The 26,259-nt window shown below is 52.0% G+C and overlaps 2 protein-coding genes across 2 annotated transcripts; one reads left to right on the forward strand and one right to left on the reverse strand.

The window, feature by feature from the left end:
- The first annotated feature begins 209 nt into the window (after positions 1-209).
- On the forward strand, positions 210-8,514 carry LOC141967609 (transmembrane protein 209-like). Its single transcript, XM_074921566.1, has 9 exons — positions 210-355; positions 2,764-2,822; positions 3,579-3,717; positions 4,640-4,883; positions 5,243-5,444; positions 6,052-6,239; positions 6,953-7,024; positions 7,949-8,045; positions 8,378-8,514. Exons 1-9 carry the CDS (start codon positions 210-212, stop codon positions 8,512-8,514), a joined length of 1,284 nt encoding a protein of 427 aa, XP_074777667.1.
- Positions 8,515-17,907: 9,393 nt separating this feature from the next.
- Positions 17,908-26,210, reverse strand: LOC141967610 (transmembrane protein 209-like). Its single transcript, XM_074921567.1, has 9 exons — positions 26,065-26,210; positions 23,597-23,655; positions 22,701-22,839; positions 21,535-21,778; positions 20,974-21,175; positions 20,179-20,366; positions 19,394-19,465; positions 18,373-18,469; positions 17,908-18,044 (listed from the first exon to the last, which is right to left on the reverse strand). The coding sequence occupies exons 1-9, from the start codon at positions 26,208-26,210 to the stop codon at positions 17,908-17,910; spliced, it is 1,284 nt and encodes a 427-aa protein (XP_074777668.1).
- Positions 26,211-26,259: the final 49 nt, after the last annotated feature.

Here is a 26,259-nt window from a genome sequence, read left to right on the forward strand (position 1 = left end):
GCCCCAGCAACAGAGCCCCCACTGTGGCCATTGTGACCTCATCAGCTGTGGGGCGGAGCCTGGACTGAAGCCGTGACTTGGCCTGGCTCTCGCTGCCCGAGGAGCTGCTCAGCCCCGACTGCAGCGTCCTCGAGACCGCCGACGCCATCCTGGGCCTGGAGGACTTTGGGATGGGGCTGGAGGCCCGGGAGCCGTGGGGGAATGCGGGGATGGAGCCGCCCCCGTCCCAGCCGGCCGTGCCAGAGGAGAGGGACTGGAAGCGGGGCCAGAGCACCCTGTCACCGCCCCCCAGCAAGCGCAGGGCGCTCGCAGCCAGGCCGGGGGCGCCGGGGGGAGTGATGAGGGGAGCGGGGCGGTGGGCAAGGAGGGTGGGGTATTTTGGGGGGGGACTATTGTTTTCTTTTGTGGGTGGGGTGTTGAGGGTGGTGTATTTGCGGGGGAGGGGGGAATGTTGGTGTTTGGGGGGGGGGAGTGGGATTAGAATAGTTTGGACAGGACCTTCTCTATTGTTTTTTTCATTAAAATTTGTTTTCTAGAAAAACTTCCTGTCAGTGTGGGAGGGGGAGGCAGCGCAGGGGGCGCCGGGAAACAGCACCCGATGGTGCAGCAGCCCCGCTGAGCCCCAGATCAGAGCTGGCAAGCTTTTTGCCCCCCGCGGGAGGCAGGCGGGAGCCTTTAGGACCCAGCGGCGTCCCCGCGGGCTCCGTGCCGGCGGCAGAGGGGGTCCCGGCGGCGGCGGCGCCCCTGCCCGGTGCCCCGGCAGGCGGGTCCGCCCGGCGCAGCGCGGGGAGGCCGGGTCTACCCGGGGCGGCCCTTCCCGCCCGCGCCCCCCCTGTCCGGCCCCGCCTGCCGCCGCGGCAACAGGCGCCCCCCCCGCGCGGCGCGGCCGTTGGCTCCCGGGTGTGGGGGGGCCGCGGCTGCCGGGCACCCCCGCCCGCTGCCGGCTGGAGGAGGGGGAGCCCCTGCGCCGCCTGAGGGCGGGGGGAGCCTCCTCGCCTCTGCGGAGCCCCAGCTCTGCCGCAGGTACTGTGGCTGCCCCCGCCCCGCACCGCCTGGGGCCCTGGGCCTGCGCAGGGCCGGGGTCTGAGGGAGAGGCGGGGGGCCTGTGCGGGGGGGTCGGGGCTGGGGGGTGTGGGGGCACCCGTGTGTGACAGGGGTCGGGACGGGGGATGGGGAGCCTCTCCTGTGCGAGGGGGGTGCGAGCTGTGGGGCTGCCGGCGTGTGACAGCGGGGACGTGCAGGGGCAGCTCCGAGGGTCCCTGTGCGTGGCGGGGGAAGCTGGGGCAGTTGCGTGTGTGTGTGTGGCAGCTCTGGGGGGAGGTGCCGCGGGGCGGGGGAAGCTGGGGCTGTGTGTGGCAGAGGGGGGGCGTGGGGGGAAGCCGGGGGGCTTGGGGCAAGGGGAGGTGTGGGGCACCTCCCTGTGTGGCCCCGGGGTCAGCGCCTGCCGGGCTGTCAGGGCGAAGCCTCCCCTCATTCCTTAGCAGCAGAGGGCAGGGACGTGGGAGGACACCGTTCAGTCTGGAGGGGAAACCCCCCCGGCAGCCCTCCCCTGCCCGTAGAACAGGATCCAGCGTGCCTTTGAGTTCCGTGCCCCGAGAGTGCAGCTTCTGCAGGAGGACGTGGTTCAGGGAGAGAGGTGGGGAGCGTGAGGATGGGGAGAGGGTCTCTGCTTGGGGTCGCTCCTTTTGTCAGTGTGGGAAGGGAGGTCTTGGGGCTGAAAGAAACCGTGTGAAAAACCTGTCAAGAAAACTGCCAGACAACGTGTTCTGATAGAATTCTCCCAGTAACCCTGATATTCACTATTTCACCGTTGAATCCTGTACCAGTAAGGAGGTAGTGATGTGTACGAGAAGTATTTGTCCCAGAAAGCAAATTATTTATGTTCCCCTCTAGTGAGGAACTATGTGACAAGCTTTCAAGTGAGTGGCAGGAAGGAACAGCAGCATATTTTGGTGACAGGACTAGAAGAAAAAGTCACCAGGGTTATTTCTTTCATACCTGGTATTAACTTTTAGATGTACCAAACGCCCAGCATGTGGCTGTACAGTCTGAAAATCCTCTGTTCCCAACTGAAACGAGTGGGATTTTTCAGTAGAAAAACTGCAGAGCTGTGCAAGGCCTGTCCAGCCTCTGGCTCCCTTTGCCTGGAGGAGGCAGGAGCTTTGCCTCTGGCTGCTGAAGGATGTTATTTTTCAAAACTGAGGTTGGAGTCTGTTTCTGTCCTCTTATCTGCACCTCACTGGAGAAGGTGGATGCTGTTCCTCAGTAATGAGGTGGCAGTGCTGACAGGAGTGTTCATCAAAGCAGTATTACCTGTTTTTACTGGTAAAAGGAATCTGTGGTTGGTTAGTTTGTTTTTTTAAGATGCTAAACATGACTCTGGCTAAAGGGCAAGTCCATTCACATAGTCTGTTTTGGATTACTGCTTTTTTTTTCTTGAATCTTGTGCTGACTGAGGGTCTTACTGTATAAAAGCTGTCAAATTCTGGCATTTCTCTGTGTTTGTTGTTACAGATCATGGCAGCAGAAACAGCAACTTCCATCCTCGACAGGGCCGTCAAGATGAGGAAGGAGATGGAAGCCCGGAAAGGGCTCTTGGCCTGGGCACTCCTTAATGTGTCTCTCGCAGGCATGCGATGTACTGAAATGTGCGTTAATTGTCACACCTGAGTCAAAGAAGCAAAGCCTCCTCCTTCGTATCTCCCTAAGTATTTCCTGGGACTGAGTAGTTGCAAAATGATAACTTCTTTTGTGTCTTTTCAGGACTGAAAATCTCATCAGCTCATATTACAACATCACATGCTGGCCAATCTGGCATCTTGGTGAGTTGCTGCAGCATTTAAATTAGTGTTTGGGGTTCTTTTCTTTTTTTTCACTTGTCAGTTTGATTGCTGGAGAGTAGTCTTTAAACAAGCTTTTTTTTTTTTTTTTAAAAAAAGGTTTTTTTGTTTTAAATTTAAACCAAAGCTTTAGTTTGCTTTCTGCTGCCTCCCTTGAAACTTGGAATTTCATCCGTGTTAGTGACAGGTAAGGAGTGTTAACAGCTTTCTTAGATAGGAAGAACTTACTTGGTGCATTAAATCTGTTGACCGTGTAGAGGAAGGCTTTGGGGAACACGGCAGATTTTCCAGCTCTGTTGTCCCGTGGGCGTGGATGGCATTTCACAAGAATTCAGTTTTGGTTTGGAGGAGCAGACTCTAAGCCAGCTGTATCAAATATGGTTAGAGGATGAAGCAAGAGGAGGAGAAAAATCATGAGATGAATGACAGATGATTTGACAGAAGATGGTTTTTGAGAAATACTGTGAAACTTCACCGTAGTGGATTTGAAAATGACTGTCCATCTTTAAAAATTCCATTTTAGCAGTATCAGTTAATGTCAATATAGAAAGGAAAATTGTCTCCAAGGGTTCTGGCATGCAAAGGTGAAGAAATCTTGGCTATTGCCCAAATTGGTACTTACTGACAGCACTGATAATTAGACCTGTTTTTAATGGGCATATGCCCGTTTTTGCAAACGAGACGCTTTGGTTATTCCCTGTGCTCAAGCTACGGTAAAAACTTCTCTGTTTCTTCTAGATCTCGCACCACTTGCATCTCTGTTCATCCTGAACGCTGCCTTTGATTTCTGGGTGTACTTCAAATACGCAGTGGCACCGACCAGCCTGGTCGCGAGTCCTCGCCAGCAGACCCTGCTGGGGTTGCAGAATGCAGCTGGGTGCAGTCAATATCTCCGGCAATTCTTCTTTTTTTTTTTCGCTTGTTTCAAGATGGTGTCTGTCTTAAGGGCAGGATTCTCTAGCGAAGCAAGTTCTGAATCGCCTCCTCTGACAGGAGCCGTAAACTGAATTACCCGCAGCGTATTAAAATTCACCGCATCAAGTGATAATTTGATGAGTGTTTGTGGGAGAACTGGAGGGGAAACAAACACAGACGGTGGGAAAGGGCAGGATGAGAGCGGCGGCTGCAGGACAGGGAGGGACTTGAACCCTGTGAGGTCGGGCAAGGAATTTGTGACTTGTCCATGGAACTAGGATCTGGGCAGAGAGCGCAGGTTCATATTTAATTTTGATGTCTTACTACTGTCACGCTGGGTAAGGAGAACCGAAGGAGAGGGACAGACAGACCTTCTTGTGAGGTCTGAAATGAGCCTCGAGAGTGGTCACTCAGAAAGCTTTTGAAGATCAAAGCAAAGTTCTAAAAAGAACCTGACAAGGCAAATATACCAAAAGCGAAATGCTGGCACGGTAGTATTGCGCTCTGCTCATCTGGCCTAGAAAATGGGGAGCAGACGGTTGTAACGCTGTAACACCAAGGTCTGAGCATCTCCCGTGTTTATTTGCACAGATCACTTGAGACATTCAGCGGCTCAAGATGCACAGAGGAGGCAGGTAGAGGACGTGATGAAATAGGTGATGGAATAGAGAACCCTCCTGCGTTAAGCAAGGTGCCTGGTAACACTGAACTGAAATCTGAAGCTGCAGGATTCGTGCTGAGTTGTGGTCCTGTGTCTCAGTCTTCTCTTTTTTTTTTCTGTCAGTGGCTTGACTGCCGAGTTCTGTGGGGGCCAGATTTTTCTAGCATCCCTTCTAGCATCTTTTCTAAATCGCCTTAAGCTGGCGTTGTGTGTGCGTCTAAAGCGGGGAGGAGAGTTTGGGGCTGCTGCATCCGCAATGCTCATTCTGGTTTTCCCTTCCGGCACCTTCTCCTCCGCCCTGGGGCCAGAGTGTGCTGAGTTACAGCCCATCCCGCTGCCCTCGCACCCACCCACAGTTTGGTACCGGTTGTGTCCCGGGGTACAGCCCCCAAGGACGGGCTCTGCCAAGCGGCAGCACTTCTTACAGCCTTACTGGAACCTCTTCCCCGAGCAGCAGCTGCACTCAGGTAAGGACCAGGACAGCTCCCCAGGGTGCAGTTTGGGTCTTTGTTTGGTGCCCTGTGCTGCTGAAGGGGAGCGGTAGCCAGTGGAGAGTTGTCTATGTGTGTGTTTGCTCCTTTTGCAAAGCGGATCTAAATTTGTCGTATGGGGATTTGTCCTTCTTCCCTCGTGCCGCTTCCTTCCGTTTAGAGCAGCTGGTTTGTTTCAGAACAAGGCAAAACCAAGCAATCAAAATGTAAGTGCAAAGGAGACCAAAAAGACGCAACCCAGACCCCAAACAAGAGTCTTTTACGTTCATGTCGTTTAGAAATCAAGGTGGAATTCTGTCTGCCTTCTATGACACAACCGTTTTCCTTTGCCCAAGGTTTCCAGCCCCAGCTCCTCTCCCAGCAGGTCACCGTCCCCCAGTAGCGCTGGGCCAGTGGAAAGCGGCGGGTTAAGGTCTCGTTGCCGCTCTTCCCCCGCTCTGTGTAATTCTACGGGCACAGAGGAGGATGTGACAGACCTCAAGGCACTGCACGCCTTCCTTCGGAGAGAGGAACAGAGGCGACAGAGAGTTCAACTCGGTAAAAAACAAACTGATTTGATGGGAAAAGCTTGGTCAGGAGAAGGGGCTGGGTTTATTGGAGATTGGCTTTTACGGATGAGAAAAGTCCCAAAGGATTCCAGTGCAGCCTACTAGGAGATAGACCTGACTCGTTTATGGTGATCGCCTGTGACCTTGGTAAAGGTGGCTGCTGACTAGTGGAGTCTTTTCCTGAGGGGTTCGGACGTGAGGTGGGACACCATCATTTCTACCTGTCTCCGTGGCCCTCAGGATGTTTTCCTCCAGAGTTTTGCTGGGGATGAGCTGGGAATGTGTGCTGAAAGATCGTCTCTGTGGCACTTGTTGGCCGTAGCGGCCCGTGATAAGCTGCCGGGCTGTGTTGCCGTGTGATGAGAGGGATATCTTGTGGAGAAGGCGTTTCAGATGCGGGGGGTGAATTACCTGCAGGCAGTTTTTGTCCTGGATAGGGACAGTCGGGGTGCAGTCGGTGTTTCTGCAGACTGACCTCAGTGTCCGTATTCATGGCTGTTCGTGTCCATGTGTCTGGCCAAAGCCTCCACCCGCTGTGCCTGTGCTGTTGCATTGAGAACTTCTATGCAATGACTGTACGTGAGTGTTTAATGAAGGAATCGTTTCCGGGGGTTCGGATTCCAGCTCTCCTTCCAGCAGCCCAGCTTTGGGGAACTGCAGCCGTTCCATCGCCGACTGCGTGCAGGTGCTGAGAAAGTTCCGGTACCAGCTGGCCTGCAGGCCCCGGGCCCCATCACCACACAAGGATGTACCTGACCTGCGCTCGATATGGGCTGCAGAAGAGGTAAATTCCACAGCAAAAGTGGTCAAGGGAGAGAAACGGGTCTGTAAAGTACACAGCTTTGGGCAGACGTTTGGATTTGAGCTGCGTCAAAAAAGTGGGAGAGAGAAATCCTCTAGCTCTGAGCTGTCTTCATCCAGCTTGCGAGGCTCCTGGTCACTGTAAATGGCCATTGCAAATTCTGAATTGTAGTGGGAAAAGTAGTTTTCCCTTGGAGAGCAAGGCTCACACTGGATACAGTAAATTTCTGATCTAAAACTGGAGTTGGAAGGGATTTGTGTTGAACCCCGTGGAACAGCTGAAGGATATAAAGCATAAAGCCTTTACGCTGGCGTCTGAAAGAAGTCTGATGCCAAGGAATGCCACTCCCGTGGCTTCACTGAAATAGGATCGATTATTTCCTACGTTACTTTAATGAAGCTGCCCATTCAGGTACCTCTTCCATCAAGCCTGCAGTTCAGAGCAATTTTATCCTCATAGAGCAGAGAGCTTCAGACTGACTTGGCCTCGTGGCGGGTGGCTGTAGCGTGACTGGAGAGTGAGCGCGTCCTCCGTGAAGCTGCTGTAGGAGTCCCGTGATCCAGCCAGCAGGCGTATAAGAATTTGGGGAAAAATGCGATTGGAATGATGCAGCTAGTGTCAGAAGTTGTCACAGACCCTAAAAACTCTTGGTATTCTCGGAAGTTCTTACACGTACTTAATGAACCTTTCCATAGGTCTGGGCACGGGGGACGATGCAGCGCCACCTCCTTGGTCCCGTGGATTCCTGGACCATGAAGTTCAGAAACGTAAGTCCCGTCTGGGGCCGAGACGTCCCGTCTCTGTGACAAGGTTTGGTTTTCCTTGCTGGAACCCAGACTGCTAAATTGGTATTTCTGCAGTATTTCTAACTCACTCCCCCGGGCTCAAAGCGTGGCAAATTCCAACCCAAAGGCTGTTTTTTTTCTGACTGTCCCGAGCAGCGTAATAAAAGCAAAAGGGAAAACCTCAATGTTAGCAACAGCCCTTGCTGGAGCAGGGCAGAGTGAATTGCAAAATAATGAGTCGGTCTGGCTTTGGATTGCCCCTTCACTCACAGCCATCTATCAGGTCTAAAGTTTTGCTTGTGTGTTTTGTGTGTTTTTTTGTTTTTTAATAAGAGTTGTGAAAAGCAAAGATGGGTATGAGATCCATGCCAGATTGCTGAGCATCTATTCCTAAACCCAGGGCTAGCGGGCTTCAGTTATCAAATCCCACACGGAGTGTTTTTCAGCTTCTTGATTTCCCCAGACAAATGTGAGAGAGAGTGGCCTCATCAAAGTATAAATTCCCTTTATGGTTGGAGGGCTGTGTTCCTAATGCCCCTTTCCTCACGGTTCAGAAAAGCTGCAGAAAGAAAAGCTTTATTTGATACTTTCTAGAGATGTGTTTTCCTGCCTCCTTTATTTGAATTTTCTGGTCTTTTAGACCTGTTAGGTTTTTTTAGACCTTTTAGTCCATTTCTGTACTGAATTTTCTGGTCTTTTAGAAAGTATTAGAGAGTCACTGAAACTCCGCCTAACTTGATATGCTAATTGAATTCCTTTTCTCCTTGGTTGGCTTCAGCATTTCCGTTGTTAAGCTCCTTTGTGATCGTAACAGTGATGATTAGTAGGATGTAAGCTAAAGGTTGGGGATTTTTAAACATTTTTCTTGCTTCTGACCTCTTGAATTTTCACCTTTTTCTTTCCTAGTGGATTAATGAGACTATTGTAGTGCCACTTGTCCAAAAGATTGAGTCTGTGCGCATTCAGCTGCAAAGAATGGTGTGTCCAGAGTTGCAGATCAGAGGTAGGATGAGGCTTTGGAGCCCCCTTCCCCCCCTCTTTGCTTCCCCCACCCCTTCCCTGCTTCCTTCCTTCCTTGCTTCCCCTCCCCCCCCCGCCCCCCCCTTGCTTCTCCTCCCCCATTTTTCTGGCTGGAAATTCTCACTCTCTCTCTACAAACTCTCCCTCTCTCCACTACTACGCCTTTTGACAAATGCTGCCCTCAACAACTTGTTTGAACAATTCTCATCAACTCCACCCACTTGATCTTTTTCTGACACTTAGACAATTCTCAAACAACTGTTGCTCTTCTTGCATCAAATCCAGGTGCCCTTCACCCACAACTCCATTTCATAGGCTGCCTTTCCATCTGTGCTGCTGAAGCCGTGTCACGCAGATCCCCTGCAAAGCAAATGCTTCTGGCTTGCGGGCGCGACTGTGCCGAAGCCATTGGCCGGCGCCCGTGGGTGATGCAGTTCAGGGGCTACGGGTGACCGGCGGCGGAGGGGGAAGCGCAGAGCTCTGCCTTGGCAGGGAGTCCCCGGGAGGGTCGGGATTAGACCGGAGGCTGCGCTTGGGCAGGTCCCGAGCCGCACTGGCTCATCTGAGCGGCTTCACTGAGCGCAGAGAGAAGACGCTCGAGGCGGGAGGGTTGATTCGCCCGGCGCAGGCCAGCGCTGGAGCCATCTGCACGGCCTCTCCACGCACGCTCAGACAATCCTCTCGCTCCGCAAACCGGGAGCGGGGTCCCGGCTCCAGCCGGGCTCCGTGCTGTGCCCGGGAGCCGCAGCCCCCCAGGAGCCCCAAGCGGCCCCATCCCATGTCCCCGGGGCTGCAGCCGAGCCCCGGCCCTTCCCTCCCAGGGGCCAGGGCTCTTTCCTTGGGGGTAGAAGCCGCCTTTAGAGAACCCCGGCGCTGGGGGCGGGTGGGTTGGCAGCGGCAGCAGACAGCTTCACTAGTGCCGCTCGGCCTTGGGGGAGAGCAGGCGAGTGGGGAACCACGAGGCAGCCGATCTGCCGAGGCGCTCGGGCGGCAGGACACCTGGAGCACCGGGCAAGGCCCAGATGAACGGTGCAGTAGTGGTTGGAGGGAACTGGAAAGCTGACAATTCATTATCTAAAGTACTTATAAATGGCACTTGTGCATAAGAATTTAACAATTAGGGAAATTAATCCTTTGCTTAGGAGCATGCAGACTCATACCAGTTCTTGTATTGCTCTAAAAACCCACACTTCAGATACTCTGGTTCTATATACAGATAGGAAAAATGAAAAGATCAAATCTCCCAAGAACACCCCACAATTTCTGAGCTCATACTGTACTGATGAAATAATCTTTGTTCTCTCATGCTTCCTTCTGACAGCCACATTTACAGGATGGATACAAGCGAGGAAACCACCCGTACCCCATCCTGACAGCTCACTCTGCACTGTACCAGATGGTTTCCCCCCGCTCACATATTCACCTTTTTCCTCGCTTTTTGACACACTGGCAATGCCATGGGCAGCTGCTTGGCACAGCGCGGCTGCAGGGTGACGTGAGCCCGACCCATGCCTGGGACACTGCGCTGTTCACGTCTGGCTCCTGTAAGGCAACTGATTTCTAAAATGGTTGGAGGACTTGAACCAGACACGGAATTGAGCTGAATTTGGCAGTTTCCGCTTCAGAGCCCTGCTGTGCTGCTGGTGGTGTGGCTGTCAGACGTGCCAGCTGTGTGCTTTCAAAACACGGGCACGCCTGTAGGCTGAGCAGGTGGAGTTTTGGTAAGACGCAAAACCATCCAAATGGATAATTTTATGGTTTTGGAAATGCTACTCATGGTAATTTCTGCTCTCCTAACCCTTGCTAGGAAGTAATTAACTTCAAAGTGAAAAAAGGTAGGTGGCACTTAGGGAAAACCAAGATGTGCACAACATCAAAAAAAAAAAGAGAACTAATATTACACTGAATATCTGTGAGAAAAGCAAACTGTCCAACAGTGTTGCCACTGGCAAAACATTGTTGTCTCACCACAAAGGCTTTTTTTTACGCCTTAAACTGTCGGGTATTCTCAGTAGCTTGTCACTAAGTTATAAGGGACTGTGTTGGACTATGTCTCAACTTTGCTGCTGGGCCACTACCACTTCCTGGCCTCAGCATCCTGTCACTGTGGAGGAGTACACTTTGAAAGAGACAAATTATTCCCAACAAAACAACGATATCTTCCCAAATCTGAAACCTCATGCTTGGCAGTGCCTGCCAAGCTGCACCTGTGTGTGAGACGGGTGAAGAGGAATTTTGGGTGAGGAAGATGTGCGGAGATTGGAGATGCCAACAGGTCGACCCCCCACTGGTATGACCACCATGAACACCTGGGCATGTGCCATGGCCATGGGTGGAGCAGCAGGGTCAAGGGATCCTGGGAGGGAGAGATATCTGTAGAGTGGGGAGCAGAGGTGGCCTAGGGCAGGGATGGTGTCTGGGGTTAGCACAGGGGGTGACAGGGCACACGGAGGGGTGATGGGAGCAGGGGTGGGGGAGATAGAGCAGGGCAGGGGTGTCAGCTGAGGGAGGGTGCTCTAGGGGTCTGCAGGGCACGAAGAAGGGGCAGCCAATGGAGCTTGCAGGTGAGGGGTCAGCCAGGAGGGGTGTGAGGGAAGGGGCCGAGGACCAGGGTGAGGCGGGGGGGGGGGGGGGGGGAGTGGGGTGCAATGTAAGTAGTTACATCAGATTGACTTGGGGTTTCCCAAGTTTGACTACTGAAAATAAACCTGGCAAATTAAACCAAAGAGCTGAAATGTGCACTCTGGTTGTGGCTTAAGTGAAAAGCAATAAGCAAGTGCAACATGTTTAATAAAATTATATTCCTGTATGATATACTTGAAATAATCAAGTTTGCAGAAGATATATTTATCTTTGATGTAACAGCTGGTACATATTCCTAGAGACATTCTGCAAACACTGCACGAGAGACAGCACACCTGCCAGGACAGGGCATTTACCTACAGAAATGTAAAAGACAAATACCTCAATGTTTGTGCTACCAATATTATAGTTTGTATTTACAAAAGCTATTTTTTCTATCCATCCATGGCCAAAAATTACATGTACCATGACTCACAGAAAATCTATCTTCATGACAAAACATTTTTCCTACAGCAGGCATATTACGGGTTAACTAATTTGATGGATGTTTTCAGAATAAGCTTTCATGGTTTTGTAATTAAAAGCACTAGAAGAAGGAAGAGATTCAAGTTCCACACAGATATTTTGTGTCCAGTTCTGTCCTCACAGCATTAGAGTAACAGAGCAAGCCTGAGAGCATTAGAGCAACAGAGCCTGCCCTTGGGGAGGCAGCTAACTTAAACATTTTTATCTCCCAGGCTGTAAAAAGTCCTGCCTAATAATGAACAAACTTTGCACGGAAACGGGGTGTGGTCCCGGAGCCTGCAGCACCGTTGAGGTCCAGTCCTGGGGCGGGCAGTGTGGCACCGCGTGCCGGTCCCGGGGCTGGCAGAGACATGGGGGTCCGGTCATGGGGCAGGTAGCGCTGTCGTGGTCTGGTCTTGGGGTGGGCAGTGCCGTTGGGGTGTGGTCCCGGGGCCAGTAGAACTGTGGGGGTCCCATCACGAGCAGGATAGCACTGACAGTGTCCCATCCTGGGGCCAGCAGCGTGGAACCGGGGTGAGGTCCCAGAGTGGGCAGCGTGACAGCAGACACCGGTCCTGGAGCGGGCAGTGCCTCCGGGGTCCGGTCCAGGGGGGAGCAGTGCTGTCGAGGTCCAGTCCTGGGGCGGACAGCGCGGCTCTACTGTTCAGTCCCGGGGCTGCATAGCCTTCGGGGTCCGGTCCTGGGGCGGGCAGCTCGCACCAGGCACTGGTTCCGGGGCTGGCAGCACTGTCGGGGTCCCCTCCTGGGACGGGCAGTGCGGAACTGGGGTGTGGTCCCATGGCAGTTAGAGCCATTGGGGTCTGGTCCCAGGGCCGGCAGCGCCGTTGAGAGTCTGGTTGGAGGGCAGGCACCACCGTCGGCATCCGGTCCCAGGGCGGGCAGTACGGAACTGCATGTGGTCCCGGGGCGGGCAGCGCCCTCAGGGTCCCATCCTGGGGCGCGCGGAGCCATGGGGGCCAGTCCCTGGGCAGACTGTACACACATTTCACTGATGAAGCATATTTACTTCTGTCTAATAGGCAGGATCCTTAGTTATAGACCAGTTTGCTACCTTTCCCATATGCCCAGAATGAGACAAAAGGTCTGTGTGTGCAAGAGAAGAAAAAACCAGAAGAACAGAGAAGGAAACCAGCTAGAAATAAAATTCAGACTTTATATCACGGTCCTAGCTTGTTCCTAACTTGTTTAAGGTGATTGCCATGTATGGGAAACATTATTTCCTACACAAGCAAACAGACTACAATCAACCAGAGTTATTAATATTAAAGAAGTAATAATAAAAAATAAATTAAACAGGAGTTTGCAATGCCGTAGGGATTTGTGTTATGTATTGGTGACCCTGTTCCACAAAGCTAACAGGTGTGGGGTACCTTGAAGGCAGAGATGAACTGGATCCAGTGCTCTGCCACTTTTTACCAGCACCCTTTCCAGTCACCTTCTCCTCACAGGTTGCTGTTACTGGAGTGAGGACATTCTCAGGCAGCCTCTGGCTGTATCCAGAGTAGAGCAATGTATAGAACAATATATGCACCCGTTTGCTTGCCCCTTGCACATGGAAGGCCTCCCTCAAGATGACCATTGACGAAACTTGACTGTTTTTCCCATCAAGCATTGTGCGTTTATGCCTTTATTCCAGGAAAATGGAAACTGTGCTCACTTTATGTTACCTAGTTTACAGACAGCTTTCGGTGCCAAGAACATCTAATTGGTGTGAAAACCATTAAGAGGAAATTCCATGGAAGAGAGGAGATGTACAGAAAAGTGTGGCATTCCCAGCACAGTCTGTCTCCTTCTGTACTACCTCTGCCAGTCAGCAGCTGAATTTGACTTTTCAGGCAAGAGTGGCTTGGCACAGAAATTTCCGTCCCAGTATTGCTGTTCAGAGTCAGGTTTAAGTAACAGTTATCCTTTGACATATCAGTGATTAACTTGTTTGTAATGCACAAAAAGTCAGCCCTCCATATATTGAAGAATTTTTGCTGCCTTTTTTGATTAGATTTGATCCAGGAGACCATACTATCTCAAAGTGCACAAATCAAAGCACATACGCTAAATCATCACTAGCATCAGTGATTCAGGGAGAGATGTGCACACTGAACACACATAAATCATGCAGGAGTAATATCATGCAGGCAAAAGGAATGATTTTGAGCACGCACAATATTTTAAAGTTCAAAATGTAATTTAAGCTGGCTCCATATTCCCCTTCAGAACTGCCTTCCTCTGCAGCCTCTTCCCCTTCAGGGACTACTCTACAGGCAGTCCCTTCTTCTGTCAAGTTGGAATCCTCTGCATCCTCCTCTGCCTCAGAGACAGCACCTTCTTCATCGTCCTCCCCTGCAAAACTTCCCTCCTCCGTGCTGGTGCTTCCACCGTACAGAGCAACACACGTGAACCACGAAAGCCAAGTAGGTTCTGCCAACCCATGTCGTCCATGCATGCCATTCATTTCACAATCCTAAAGCAATAAAAGTGGAGAAGATTTAACTTCTCAAGGTTACAGGTGTTTTTTCATTTGTTTTGTTTCACTTTCTGAAAAATTCAGTGGGGGAGAATGAGAACCATAGCCATAAGCCACATGTTGCAGATCTGCCACCAGCCCCTGGTTCCACCCAGCAGTTACTTCCCGTTCTGCTCAGTTCATGTTTCAGTTCCAGTATCATTTACACCAACATTCTACTGGACTAATGTAAGTGTTAGAAGAAAGACACAGAACGGCTTGGGATGCAGCTCCCTGTGGGACTTCCGGACCCTGTAGGAAATCCCCAGCCCCATCAGAATTCCAGCTGGGAGCTGATCCCACCCCGTGAGCATCCTGCCCTGCCCCGTGCCCGCTGGCGCTACCGCTGGATCCCACCACCACCACCATGGCAGCCTCTTCCTCCCTGAGGCCGAGGCAGGTCTCTGTGACCAGTGAGCCCTCTCAGTTTAACACCTAAATGTCGTGAAACAGGAATTCAGCGCTGCAGACAAAGAAAGCACCAGTGCAGCACCCCGGCTGCGGCCCAGCGTTTCAGGGGACTAAACGCTGCTTCCACTGGAAGGGAGCAGCTGACAGCCCGTCCTACTTCCCTAGGTACAGTCACAACTTTCAGAGGTGATGAGCATTTTCTCAGAGCATTCCTCTGGCAGAACCCGCAGAGAACTCTGCACCCCATCTTTGCAAAGCTTTAGCAACAAGGTGCTGTGGCTACACACACACTGCAATGTCAAACTGCCCAGAGCTTTAATAAAAAAGAGCAAGAGGAGGCATCAGTCTTTCCCACAGATCCAAGGTAATCATCAATCATCACGGTAACTTTTCAAACCAATGATTAGCTTTATTATTTTGCAAATGCCTTGTCTGGCAGGAATATTTCCCATTATGGCTATAGAATTTGGGGAGCTTATAGCTTGAGAGGATTAGGCACTGAGACAGGAGCTACCCCTGCCCAACTCCGCTAACCCCACAGCACCCCAGGTCAGGGACAGGCACATCTGCACCACAAACCCCAAATGGCCAGAACTTGTTCAGGTTAAGAGCATCCTCCTTGATCTCTTCCCATTTTTGGTTCACGAAAGCAGAAAAAGTGTGTAAAACACACAGAACTTAGTACGCTGTCCCCTCAGATAAATCACTCGGGGTGAAAAAAGGAGGTGTCCCCTGAACAAATTCCAGTTCATTGCTAACAAAGAGTTCTGACCATGATGCTCACACCCCCCCAGGTCAAACAGGACCTCACCAACACCCAGTGAACTCAGCCATGTTGTTTCCCTGCAGCTGTAACAATCCACCTCCACATTGCAAACCACAACACCATCACATCCAGATTTCTTTGCAAGTAGAGGAAGTATGTCATATTCTTTTCTAGAAGTAGAAACAACACTGGAAACTGCCATGCTTTGAGGAAAGTCATGCAGAGCTGACGGGACAAGGCACATTAGGGATGCTGATAAAAATTCCCTACCTGTCCCCTTGGCCAGAGGGTTCCTGCAGCAGAGCTCCCGAGGCACAGTCAGGGCACAAGCTGAGGCAGGGAGGGGTGACAGAGATCAGACCTCATTCTGCGGTTTTTGCAATGGCCAGTGCATTCCTTTTCAACGGGATCTTTGTTTCTCAGAAATACCTCAGCACTATGTCTTTTTCCCTTGCTTAAAACACTCATGCGATGACTCTTCATTAATCCAGCAGCTGTACCCGAACACCAGAAACTAAACTGGACTAGAGAACAGAAAATAGAGCAAGGAAAGTAGACTTAATTTGCATTAATACCTCTACGTACAAGGTGCTTGGTACGATCTGTGAACACCTTCTTGGAAAGGGTCAGAAGTGGACGTGCAGAAACAACAAAAGAAAATCGGAAGGCTTTGGAAGGCAAAACTTTTATAGTTTAGAAAGCTCCTTACAAGGCCAACTGCTTGCAAATAATTTTACTATTAACTAAAATTACTGGGCTTTTTTAAGAAAACAATGTTTTAGAAACATCAGGCTTAGGGAGAAGGTGTGTTTCATAGGAGTGATCAGTTATTAATACAAATGAAAAGGCTGAAACGTGAATTACTGCATAGAGCACGTTCTACAGTTGTTTGTGGGAATGAAATTAGTCTGGGCTGTTCCCAGAGCAGCACGCTGAAATATTTATACAGAATGAGATGCTCCAACGATTCTTACCCTGCTTCTAAGACCAGCCGCTGCCTGTCAGCTGTAGTTTAACATATCAGCAACAGATGATCTAGATTAAAAGAAACTAGTGTCCAGCCACACCACTGCTTGCACGGCGACCCGGAGCCACGGGGCTGGGGCAGCCACAGGGCTGGAGACATTTTCTGGCTGGTGGCCCTCGCCGCGTTCCTGGGCAGCTCCAGCGAGCCCACGGCTCGGCATGGCCACCTCGGCCCCACCAGGCATGCAGAGGGCTTGGCTGCACCCCATTTGTACCGCCGAGTCCACAAAACACTGCCGCGAGCCCCCGGCCCACAAGCCCCGCCATGCCGCCCCACGGCAAGGTGCTGCCGGCTGGGCAGGCCGTGCCCAGGACTCAGTGTGCGGTGCCAGGAGCTGGACTTGGAACACCCTTCCTCATCCTGCGCCTGCAGGGCCAGAGGCGTCTGTTTAGCCCCTGCTGAATGTCCCTGGGTGCGATTTCAGCCCTGTGAGCGTCTGCAGCACCATCAGCAGCATCCAGTGACAAGCTACTGAGAATACCCGACAGTTTAAGGCGTAAAAAAAAGCCTTTGTGGTGAGACAACAATGTTTTGCCAGTGGCAACACTGTTGGACAGTTTGCTTTTCTCACAGATATTCAGTGTAATATTAGTTCTCTTTTTTTTTTTTTGATGTTGTGCACATCTTGGTTTTCCCTAAGTGCCACCTACCTTTTTTCACTTTGAAGTTAATTACTTCCTAGCAAGGGTTAGGAGAGCAGAAATTACCATGAGTAGCATTTCCAAAACCATAAAATTATCCATTTGGATGGTTTTGCGTCTTACCAAAACTCCACCTGCTCAGCCTACAGGCGTGCCCGTGTTTTGAAAGCACACAGCTGGCACGTCTGACAGCCACACCACCAGCAGCACAGCAGGGCTCTGAAGCAGAAACTGCCAAATTCAGCTCAATTCCGTGTCTGGTTCAAGTCCTCCAACCATTTTAGAAATCAGTTGCCTTACAGGAGCCAGACGTGAACAGCGCAGTGTCCCAGGCATGGGTCGGGCTCACGTCACCCTGCAGCCGCGCTGTGCCAAGCAGCTGCCCATGGCATTGCCAGTGTGTCAAAAAGCGAGGAAAAAGGTGAATATGTGAGCGGGGGGAAACCATCTGGTACAGTGCAGAGTGAGCTGTCAGGATGGGGTACGGGTGGTTTCCTCGCTTGTATCCATCCTGTAAATGTGGCTGTCAGAAGGAAGCATGAGAGAACAAAGATTATTTCATCAGTACAGTATGAGCTCAGAAATTGTGGGGTGTTCTTGGGAGATTTGATCTTTTCATTTTTCCTATCTGTATATAGAACCAGAGTATCTGAAGTGTGGGTTTTTAGAGCAATACAAGAACTGGTATGAGTCTGCATGCTCCTAAGCAAAGGATTAATTTCCCTAATTGTTAAATTCTTATGCACAAGTGCCATTTATAAGTACTTTAGATAATGAATTGTCAGCTTTCCAGTTCCCTCCAACCACTACTGCACCGTTCATCTGGGCCTTGCCCGGTGCTCCAGGTGTCCTGCCGCCCGAGCGCCTCGGCAGATCGGCTGCCTCGTGGTTCCCCACTCGCCTGCTCTCCCCCAAGGCCGAGCGGCACTAGTGAAGCTGTCTGCTGCCGCTGCCAACCCACCCGCCCCCAGCGCCGGGGTTCTCTAAAGGCGGCTTCTACCCCCAAGGAAAGAGCCCTGGCCCCTGGGAGGGAAGGGCCGGGGCTCGGCTGCAGCCCCGGGGACATGGGATGGGGCCGCTTGGGGCTCCTGGGGGGCTGCGGCTCCCGGGCACAGCACGGAGCCCGGCTGGAGCCGGGACCCCGCTCCCGGTTTGCGGAGCGAGAGGATTGTCTGAGCGTGCGTGGAGAGGCCGTGCAGATGGCTCCAGCGCTGGCCTGCGCCGGGCGAATCAACCCTCCCGCCTCGAGCGTCTTCTCTCTGCGCTCAGTGAAGCCGCTCAGATGAGCCAGTGCGGCTCGGGACCTGCCCAAGCGCAGCCTCCGGTCTAATCCCGACCCTCCCGGGGACTCCCTGCCAAGGCAGAGCTCTGCGCTTCCCCCTCCGCCGCCGGTCACCCGTAGCCCCTGAACTGCATCACCCACGGGCGCCGGCCAATGGCTTCGGCACAGTCGCGCCCGCAAGCCAGAAGCATTTGCTTTGCAGGGGATCTGCGTGACACGGCTTCAGCAGCACAGATGGAAAGGCAGCCTATGAAATGGAGTTGTGGGTGAAGGGCACCTGGATTTGATGCAAGAAGAGCAACAGTTGTTTGAGAATTGTCTAAGTGTCAGAAAAAGATCAAGTGGAGTTGATGAGAATTGTTCAAACAAGTTGTTGAGGGCAGCATTTGTCAAAAGGCGTAGTAGTGGAGAGAGGGAGAGTTTGTAGAGAGAGAGTGAGAATTTCCAGCCAGAAAAATGGGGGAGGAGAAGCAAGGGGGGGGCGGGGGGGGGAGGGGAAGCAAGGAAGGAAGGAAGCAGGGAAGGGGTGGGGGAAGCAAAGAGGGGGGGAAGGGGGCTCCAAAGCCTCATCCTACCTCTGATCTGCAACTCTGGACACACCATTCTTTGCAGCTGAATGCGCACAGACTCAATCTTTTGGACAAGTGGCACTACAATAGTCTCATTAATCCACTAGGAAAGAAAAAGGTGAAAATTCAAGAGGTCAGAAGCAAGAAAAATGTTTAAAAATCCCCAACCTTTAGCTTACATCCTACTAATCATCACTGTTACGATCACAAAGGAGCTTAACAACGGAAATGCTGAAGCCAACCAAGGAGAAAAGGAATTCAATTAGCATATCAAGTTAGGCGGAGTTTCAGTGACTCTCTAATACTTTCTAAAAGACCAGAAAATTCAGTACAGAAATGGACTAAAAGGTCTAAAAAAACCTAACAGGTCTAAAAGACCAGAAAATTCAAATAAAGGAGGCAGGAAAACACATCTCTAGAAAGTATCAAATAAAGCTTTTCTTTCTGCAGCTTTTCTGAACCGTGAGGAAAGGGGCATTAGGAACACAGCCCTCCAACCATAAAGGGAATTTATACTTTGATGAGGCCACTCTCTCTCACATTTGTCTGGGGAAATCAAGAAGCTGAAAAACACTCCGTGTGGGATTTGATAACTGAAGCCCGCTAGCCCTGGGTTTAGGAATAGATGCTCAGCAATCTGGCATGGATCTCATACCCATCTTTGCTTTTCACAACTCTTATTAAAAAACAAAAAAACACACAAAACACACAAGCAAAACTTTAGACCTGATAGATGGCTGTGAGTGAAGGGGCAATCCAAAGCCAGACCGACTCATTATTTTGCAATTCACTCTGCCCTGCTCCAGCAAGGGCTGTTGCTAACATTGAGGTTTTCCCTTTTGCTTTTATTACGCTGCTCGGGACAGTCAGAAAAAAAACAGCCTTTGGGTTGGAATTTGCCACGCTTTGAGCCCGGGGGAGTGAGTTAGAAATACTGCAGAAATACCAATTTAGCAGTCTGGGTTCCAGCAAGGAAAACCAAACCTTGTCACAGAGACGGGACGTCTCGGCCCCAGACGGGACTTACGTTTCTGAACTTCATGGTCCAGGAATCCACGGGACCAAGGAGGTGGCGCTGCATCGTCCCCCGTGCCCAGACCTATGGAAAGGTTCATTAAGTACGTGTAAGAACTTCCGAGAATACCAAGAGTTTTTAGGGTCTGTGACAACTTCTGACACTAGCTGCATCATTCCAATCGCATTTTTCCCCAAATTCTTATACGCCTGCTGGCTGGATCACGGGACTCCTACAGCAGCTTCACGGAGGACGCGCTCACTCTCCAGTCACGCTACAGCCACCCGCCACGAGGCCAAGTCAGTCTGAAGCTCTCTGCTCTATGAGGATAAAATTGCTCTGAACTGCAGGCTTGATGGAAGAGGTACCTGAATGGGCAGCTTCATTAAAGTAACGTAGGAAATAATCGATCCTATTTCAGTGAAGCCACGGGAGTGGCATTCCTTGGCATCAGACTTCTTTCAGACGCCAGCGTAAAGGCTTTATGCTTTATATCCTTCAGCTGTTCCACGGGGTTCAACACAAATCCCTTCCAACTCCAGTTTTAGATCAGAAATTTACTGTATCCAGTGTGAGCCTTGCTCTCCAAGGGAAAACTACTTTTCCCACTACAATTCAGAATTTGCAATGGCCATTTACAGTGACCAGGAGCCTCGCAAGCTGGATGAAGACAGCTCAGAGCTAGAGGATTTCTCTCTCCCACTTTTTTGACGCAGCTCAAATCCAAACGTCTGCCCAAAGCTGTGTACTTTACAGACCCGTTTCTCTCCCTTGACCACTTTTGCTGTGGAATTTACCTCTTCTGCAGCCCATATCGAGCGCAGGTCAGGTACATCCTTGTGTGGTGATGGGGCCCGGGGCCTGCAGGCCAGCTGGTACCGGAACTTTCTCAGCACCTGCACGCAGTCGGCGATGGAACGGCTGCAGTTCCCCAAAGCTGGGCTGCTGGAAGGAGAGCTGGAATCCGAACCCCCGGAAACGATTCCTTCATTAAACACTCACGTACAGTCATTGCATAGAAGTTCTCAATGCAACAGCACAGGCACAGCGGGTGGAGGCTTTGGCCAGACACATGGACACGAACAGCCATGAATACGGACACTGAGGTCAGTCTGCAGAAACACCGACTGCACCCCGACTGTCCCTATCCAGGACAAAAACTGCCTGCAGGTAATTCACCCCCCGCATCTGAAACGCCTTCTCCACAAGATATCCCTCTCATCACACGGCAACACAGCCCGGCAGCTTATCACGGGCCGCTACGGCCAACAAGTGCCACAGAGACGATCTTTCAGCACACATTCCCAGCTCATCCCCAGCAAAACTCTGGAGGAAAACATCCTGAGGGCCACGGAGACAGGTAGAAATGATGGTGTCCCACCTCACGTCCGAACCCCTCAGGAAAAGACTCCACTAGTCAGCAGCCACCTTTACCAAGGTCACAGGCGATCACCATAAACGAGTCAGGTCTATCTCCTAGTAGGCTGCACTGGAATCCTTTGGGACTTTTCTCATCCGTAAAAGCCAATCTCCAATAAACCCAGCCCCTTCTCCTGACCAAGCTTTTCCCATCAAATCAGTTTGTTTTTTACCGAGTTGAACTCTCTGTCGCCTCTGTTCCTCTCTCCGAAGGAAGGCGTGCAGTGCCTTGAGGTCTGTCACATCCTCCTCTGTGCCCGTAGAATTACACAGAGCGGGGGAAGAGCGGCAACGAGACCTTAACCCGCCGCTTTCCACTGGCCCAGCGCTACTGGGGGACGGTGACCTGCTGGGAGAGGAGCTGGGGCTGGAAACCTTGGGCAAAGGAAAACGGTTGTGTCATAGAAGGCAGACAGAATTCCACCTTGATTTCTAAACGACATGAACGTAAAAGACTCTTGTTTGGGGTCTGGGTTGCGTCTTTTTGGTCTCCTTTGCACTTACATTTTGATTGCTTGGTTTTGCCTTGTTCTGAAACAAACCAGCTGCTCTAAACGGAAGGAAGCGGCACTAGGGAAGAAGGACAAATCCCCATACGACAAATTTAGATCCGCTTTGCAAAAGGAGCAAACACACACATAGACAACTCTCCACTGGCTACCGCTCCCCTTCAGCAGCACAGGGCACCAAACAAAGACCCAAACTGCACCCTGGGGAGCTGTCCTGGTCCTTACCTGAGTGCAGCTGCTGCTCGGGGAAGAGGTTCCAGTAAGGCTGTAAGAAGTGCTGCCGCTTGGCAGAGCCCGTCCTTGGGGGCTGTACCCCGGGACACAACCGGTACCAAACTGTGGGTGGGTGCGAGGGCAGCGGGATGGGCTGTAACTCAGCACACTCTGGCCCCAGGGCGGAGGAGAAGGTGCCGGAAGGGAAAACCAGAATGAGCATTGCGGATGCAGCAGCCCCAAACTCTCCTCCCCGCTTTAGACGCACACACAACGCCAGCTTAAGGCGATTTAGAAAAGATGCTAGAAGGGATGCTAGAAAAATCTGGCCCCCACAGAACTCGGCAGTCAAGCCACTGACAGAAAAAAAAAAGAGAAGACTGAGACACAGGACCACAACTCAGCACGAATCCTGCAGCTTCAGATTTCAGTTCAGTGTTACCAGGCACCTTGCTTAACGCAGGAGGGTTCTCTATTCCATCACCTATTTCATCACGTCCTCTACCTGCCTCCTCTGTGCATCTTGAGCCGCTGAATGTCTCAAGTGATCTGTGCAAATAAACACGGGAGATGCTCAGACCTTGGTGTTACAGCGTTACAACCGTCTGCTCCCCATTTTCTAGGCCAGATGAGCAGAGCGCAATACTACCGTGCCAGCATTTCGCTTTTGGTATATTTGCCTTGTCAGGTTCTTTTTAGAACTTTGCTTTGATCTTCAAAAGCTTTCTGAGTGACCACTCTCGAGGCTCATTTCAGACCTCACAAGAAGGTCTGTCTGTCCCTCTCCTTCGGTTCTCCTTACCCAGCGTGACAGTAGTAAGACATCAAAATTAAATATGAACCTGCGCTCTCTGCCCAGATCCTAGTTCCATGGACAAGTCACAAATTCCTTGCCCGACCTCACAGGGTTCAAGTCCCTCCCTGTCCTGCAGCCGCCGCTCTCATCCTGCCCTTTCCCACCGTCTGTGTTTGTTTCCCCTCCAGTTCTCCCACAAACACTCATCAAATTATCACTTGATGCGGTGAATTTTAATACGCTGCGGGTAATTCAGTTTACGGCTCCTGTCAGAGGAGGCGATTCAGAACTTGCTTCGCTAGAGAATCCTGCCCTTAAGACAGACACCATCTTGAAACAAGCGAAAAAAAAAAAGAAGAATTGCCGGAGATATTGACTGCACCCAGCTGCATTCTGCAACCCCAGCAGGGTCTGCTGGCGAGGACTCGCGACCAGGCTGGTCGGTGCCACTGCGTATTTGAAGTACACCCAGAAATCAAAGGCAGCGTTCAGGATGAACAGAGATGCAAGTGGTGCGAGATCTAGAAGAAACAGAGAAGTTTTTACCGTAGCTTGAGCACAGGGAATAACCAAAGCGTCTCGTTTGCAAAAACGGGCATATGCCCATTAAAAACAGGTCTAATTATCAGTGCTGTCAGTAAGTACCAATTTGGGCAATAGCCAAGATTTCTTCACCTTTGCATGCCAGAACCCTTGGAGACAATTTTCCTTTCTATATTGACATTAACTGATACCGCTAAAATGGAATTTTTAAAGATGGACAGTCATTTTCAAATCCACTATGGTGAAGTTTCACAGTATTTCTCAAAAACCATCTTCTGTCAAATCATCTGTCATTCATCTCATGATTTTTCTCCTCCTCTTGCTTCATCCTCTAACCATATTTGATACAGCTGGCTTAGAGTCTGCTCCTCCAAACCAAAACTGAATTCTTGTGAAATGCCATCCACGCCCACGGGACAACAGAGCTGGAAAATCTGCCGTGTTCCCCAAAGCCTTCCTCTACACGGTCAACAGATTTAATGCACCAAGTAAGTTCTTCCTATCTAAGAAAGCTGTTAACACTCCTTACCTGTCACTAACACGGATGAAATTCCAAGTTTCAAGGGAGGCAGCAGAAAGCAAACTAAAGCTTTGGTTTAAATTTAAAACAAAAAAACCTTTTTTTAAAAAAAAAAAAAAAAAGCTTGTTTAAAGACTACTCTCCAGCAATCAAACTGACAAGTGAAAAAAAAGAAAAGAACCCCAAACACTAATTTAAATGCTGCAGCAACTCACCAAGATGCCAGATTGGCCAGCATGTGATGTTGTAATATGAGCTGATGAGATTTTCAGTCCTGAAAAGACACAAAAGAAGTTATCATTTTGCAACTACTCAGTCCCAGGAAATACTTAGGGAGATACGAAGGAGGAGGCTTTGCTTCTTTGACTCAGGTGTGACAATTAACGCACATTTCAGTACATCGCATGCCTGCGAGAGACACATTAAGGAGTGCCCAGGCCAAGAGCCCTTTCCGGGCTTCCATCTCCTTCCTCATCTTGACGGCCCTGTCGAGGATGGAAGTTGCTGTTTCTGCTGCCATGATCTGTAACAACAAACACAGAGAAATGCCAGAATTTGACAGCTTTTATACAGTAAGACCCTCAGTCAGCACAAGATTCAAGAAAAAAAAAGCAGTAATCCAAAACAGACTATGTGAATGGACTTGCCCTTTAGCCAGAGTCATGTTTAGCATCTTAAAAAAAACAAACTAACCAACCACAGATTCCTTTTACCAGTAAAAACAGGTAATACTGCTTTGATGAACACTCCTGTCAGCACTGCCACCTCATTACTGAGGAACAGCATCCACCTTCTCCAGTGAGGTGCAGATAAGAGGACAGAAACAGACTCCAACCTCAGTTTTGAAAAATAACATCCTTCAGCAGCCAGAGGCAAAGCTCCTGCCTCCTCCAGGCAAAGGGAGCCAGAGGCTGGACAGGCCTTGCACAGCTCTGCAGTTTTTCTACTGAAAAATCCCACTCGTTTCAGTTGGGAACAGAGGATTTTCAGACTGTACAGCCACATGCTGGGCGTTCGGTACATCTAAAAGTTAATACCAGGTATGAAAGAAATAACCCTGGTGACTTTTTCTTCTAGTCCTGTCACCAAAATATGCTGCTGTTCCTTCCTGCCACTCACTTGAAAGCTTGTCACATAGTTCCTCACTAGAGGGGAACATAAATAATTTGCTTTCTGGGACAAATACTTCTCGTACACATCACTACCTCCTTACTGGTACAGGATTCAACGGTGAAATAGTGAATATCAGGGTTACTGGGAGAATTCTATCAGAACACGTTGTCTGGCAGTTTTCTTGACAGGTTTTTCACACGGTTTCTTTCAGCCCCAAGACCTCCCTTCCCACACTGACAAAAGGAGCGACCCCAAGCAGAGACCCTCTCCCCATCCTCACGCTCCCCACCTCTCTCCCTGAACCACGTCCTCCTGCAGAAGCTGCACTCTCGGGGCACGGAACTCAAAGGCACGCTGGATCCTGTTCTACGGGCAGGGGAGGGCTGCCGGGGGGGTTTCCCCTCCAGACTGAACGGTGTCCTCCCACGTCCCTGCCCTCTGCTGCTAAGGAATGAGGGGAGGCTTCGCCCTGACAGCCCGGCAGGCGCTGACCCCGGGGCCACACAGGGAGGTGCCCCACACCTCCCCTTGCCCCAAGCCCCCCGGCTTCCCCCCACGCCCCCCCTCTGCCACACACAGCCCCAGCTTCCCCCGCCCCGCGGCACCTCCCCCCCGAGCTGCCACACACACACACGCAACTGCCCCAGCTTCCCCCGCCACGCACAGGGACCCTCGGAGCTGCCCCTGCACGTCCCCGCTGTCACGCGCCGGCAGCCCCACAGCTCGCACCCCCCTCTCACAGGAGAGGCTCCCCATCCCCCGTCCCGACCCCTGTCACACACGGGTGCCCCCACACCCCCCAGCCCCGACCCCCCCGCACAGGCCCCCCGCCTCTCCCTCAGACCCCGGCCCTGCGCAGGCCCCGGGCCCCAGGCGGTGCGGGGCGGGGGCAGCCACAGTACCTGCGGCAGAGCTGGGGCTCCGCAGAGGCGAGGAGGCTCCCCCCGCCCTCAGGCGGCGCAGGGGCTCCCCCTCCTCCAGCCGGCAGCGGGCGGGGGTGCCCGGCAGCCGCGGCCCCCCCACACCCGGGAGCCAACGGCCGCGCCGCGCGGGGGGGGCGCCTGTTGCCGCGGCGGCAGGCGGGGCCGGGCAGGGGGGGCGCGGGCGGGAAGGGCCGCCCCGGGTAGACCCGGCCTCCCCGCGCTGCGCCGGGCGGACCCGCCTGCCGGGGCACCGGGCAGGGGCGCCGCCGCCGCCGGGACCCCCTCTGCCGCCGGCACGGAGCCCGCGGGGACGCCGCTGGGTCCTAAAGGCTCCCGCCTGCCTCCCGCGGGGGGCAAAAAGCTTGCCAGCTCTGATCTGGGGCTCAGCGGGGCTGCTGCACCATCGGGTGCTGTTTCCCGGCGCCCCCTGCGCTGCCTCCCCCTCCCACACTGACAGGAAGTTTTTCTAGAAAACAAATTTTAATGAAAAAAACAATAGAGAAGGTCCTGTCCAAACTATTCTAATCCCACTCCCCCCCCCCAAACACCAACATTCCCCCCTCCCCCGCAAATACACCACCCTCAACACCCCACCCACAAAAGAAAACAATAGTCCCCCCCCAAAATACCCCACCCTCCTTGCCCACCGCCCCGCTCCCCTCATCACTCCCCCCGGCGCCCCCGGCCTGGCTGCGAGCGCCCTGCGCTTGCTGGGGGGCGGTGACAGGGTGCTCTGGCCCCGCTTCCAGTCCCTCTCCTCTGGCACGGCCGGCTGGGACGGGGGCGGCTCCATCCCCGCATTCCCCCACGGCTCCCGGGCCTCCAGCCCCATCCCAAAGTCC

This window comes from Athene noctua, chromosome 17 (genome assembly GCF_965140245.1).
Source record: "Athene noctua chromosome 17, bAthNoc1.hap1.1, whole genome shotgun sequence".
NCBI classification, from domain to species: domain Eukaryota; kingdom Metazoa; phylum Chordata; class Aves; order Strigiformes; family Strigidae; genus Athene; species Athene noctua.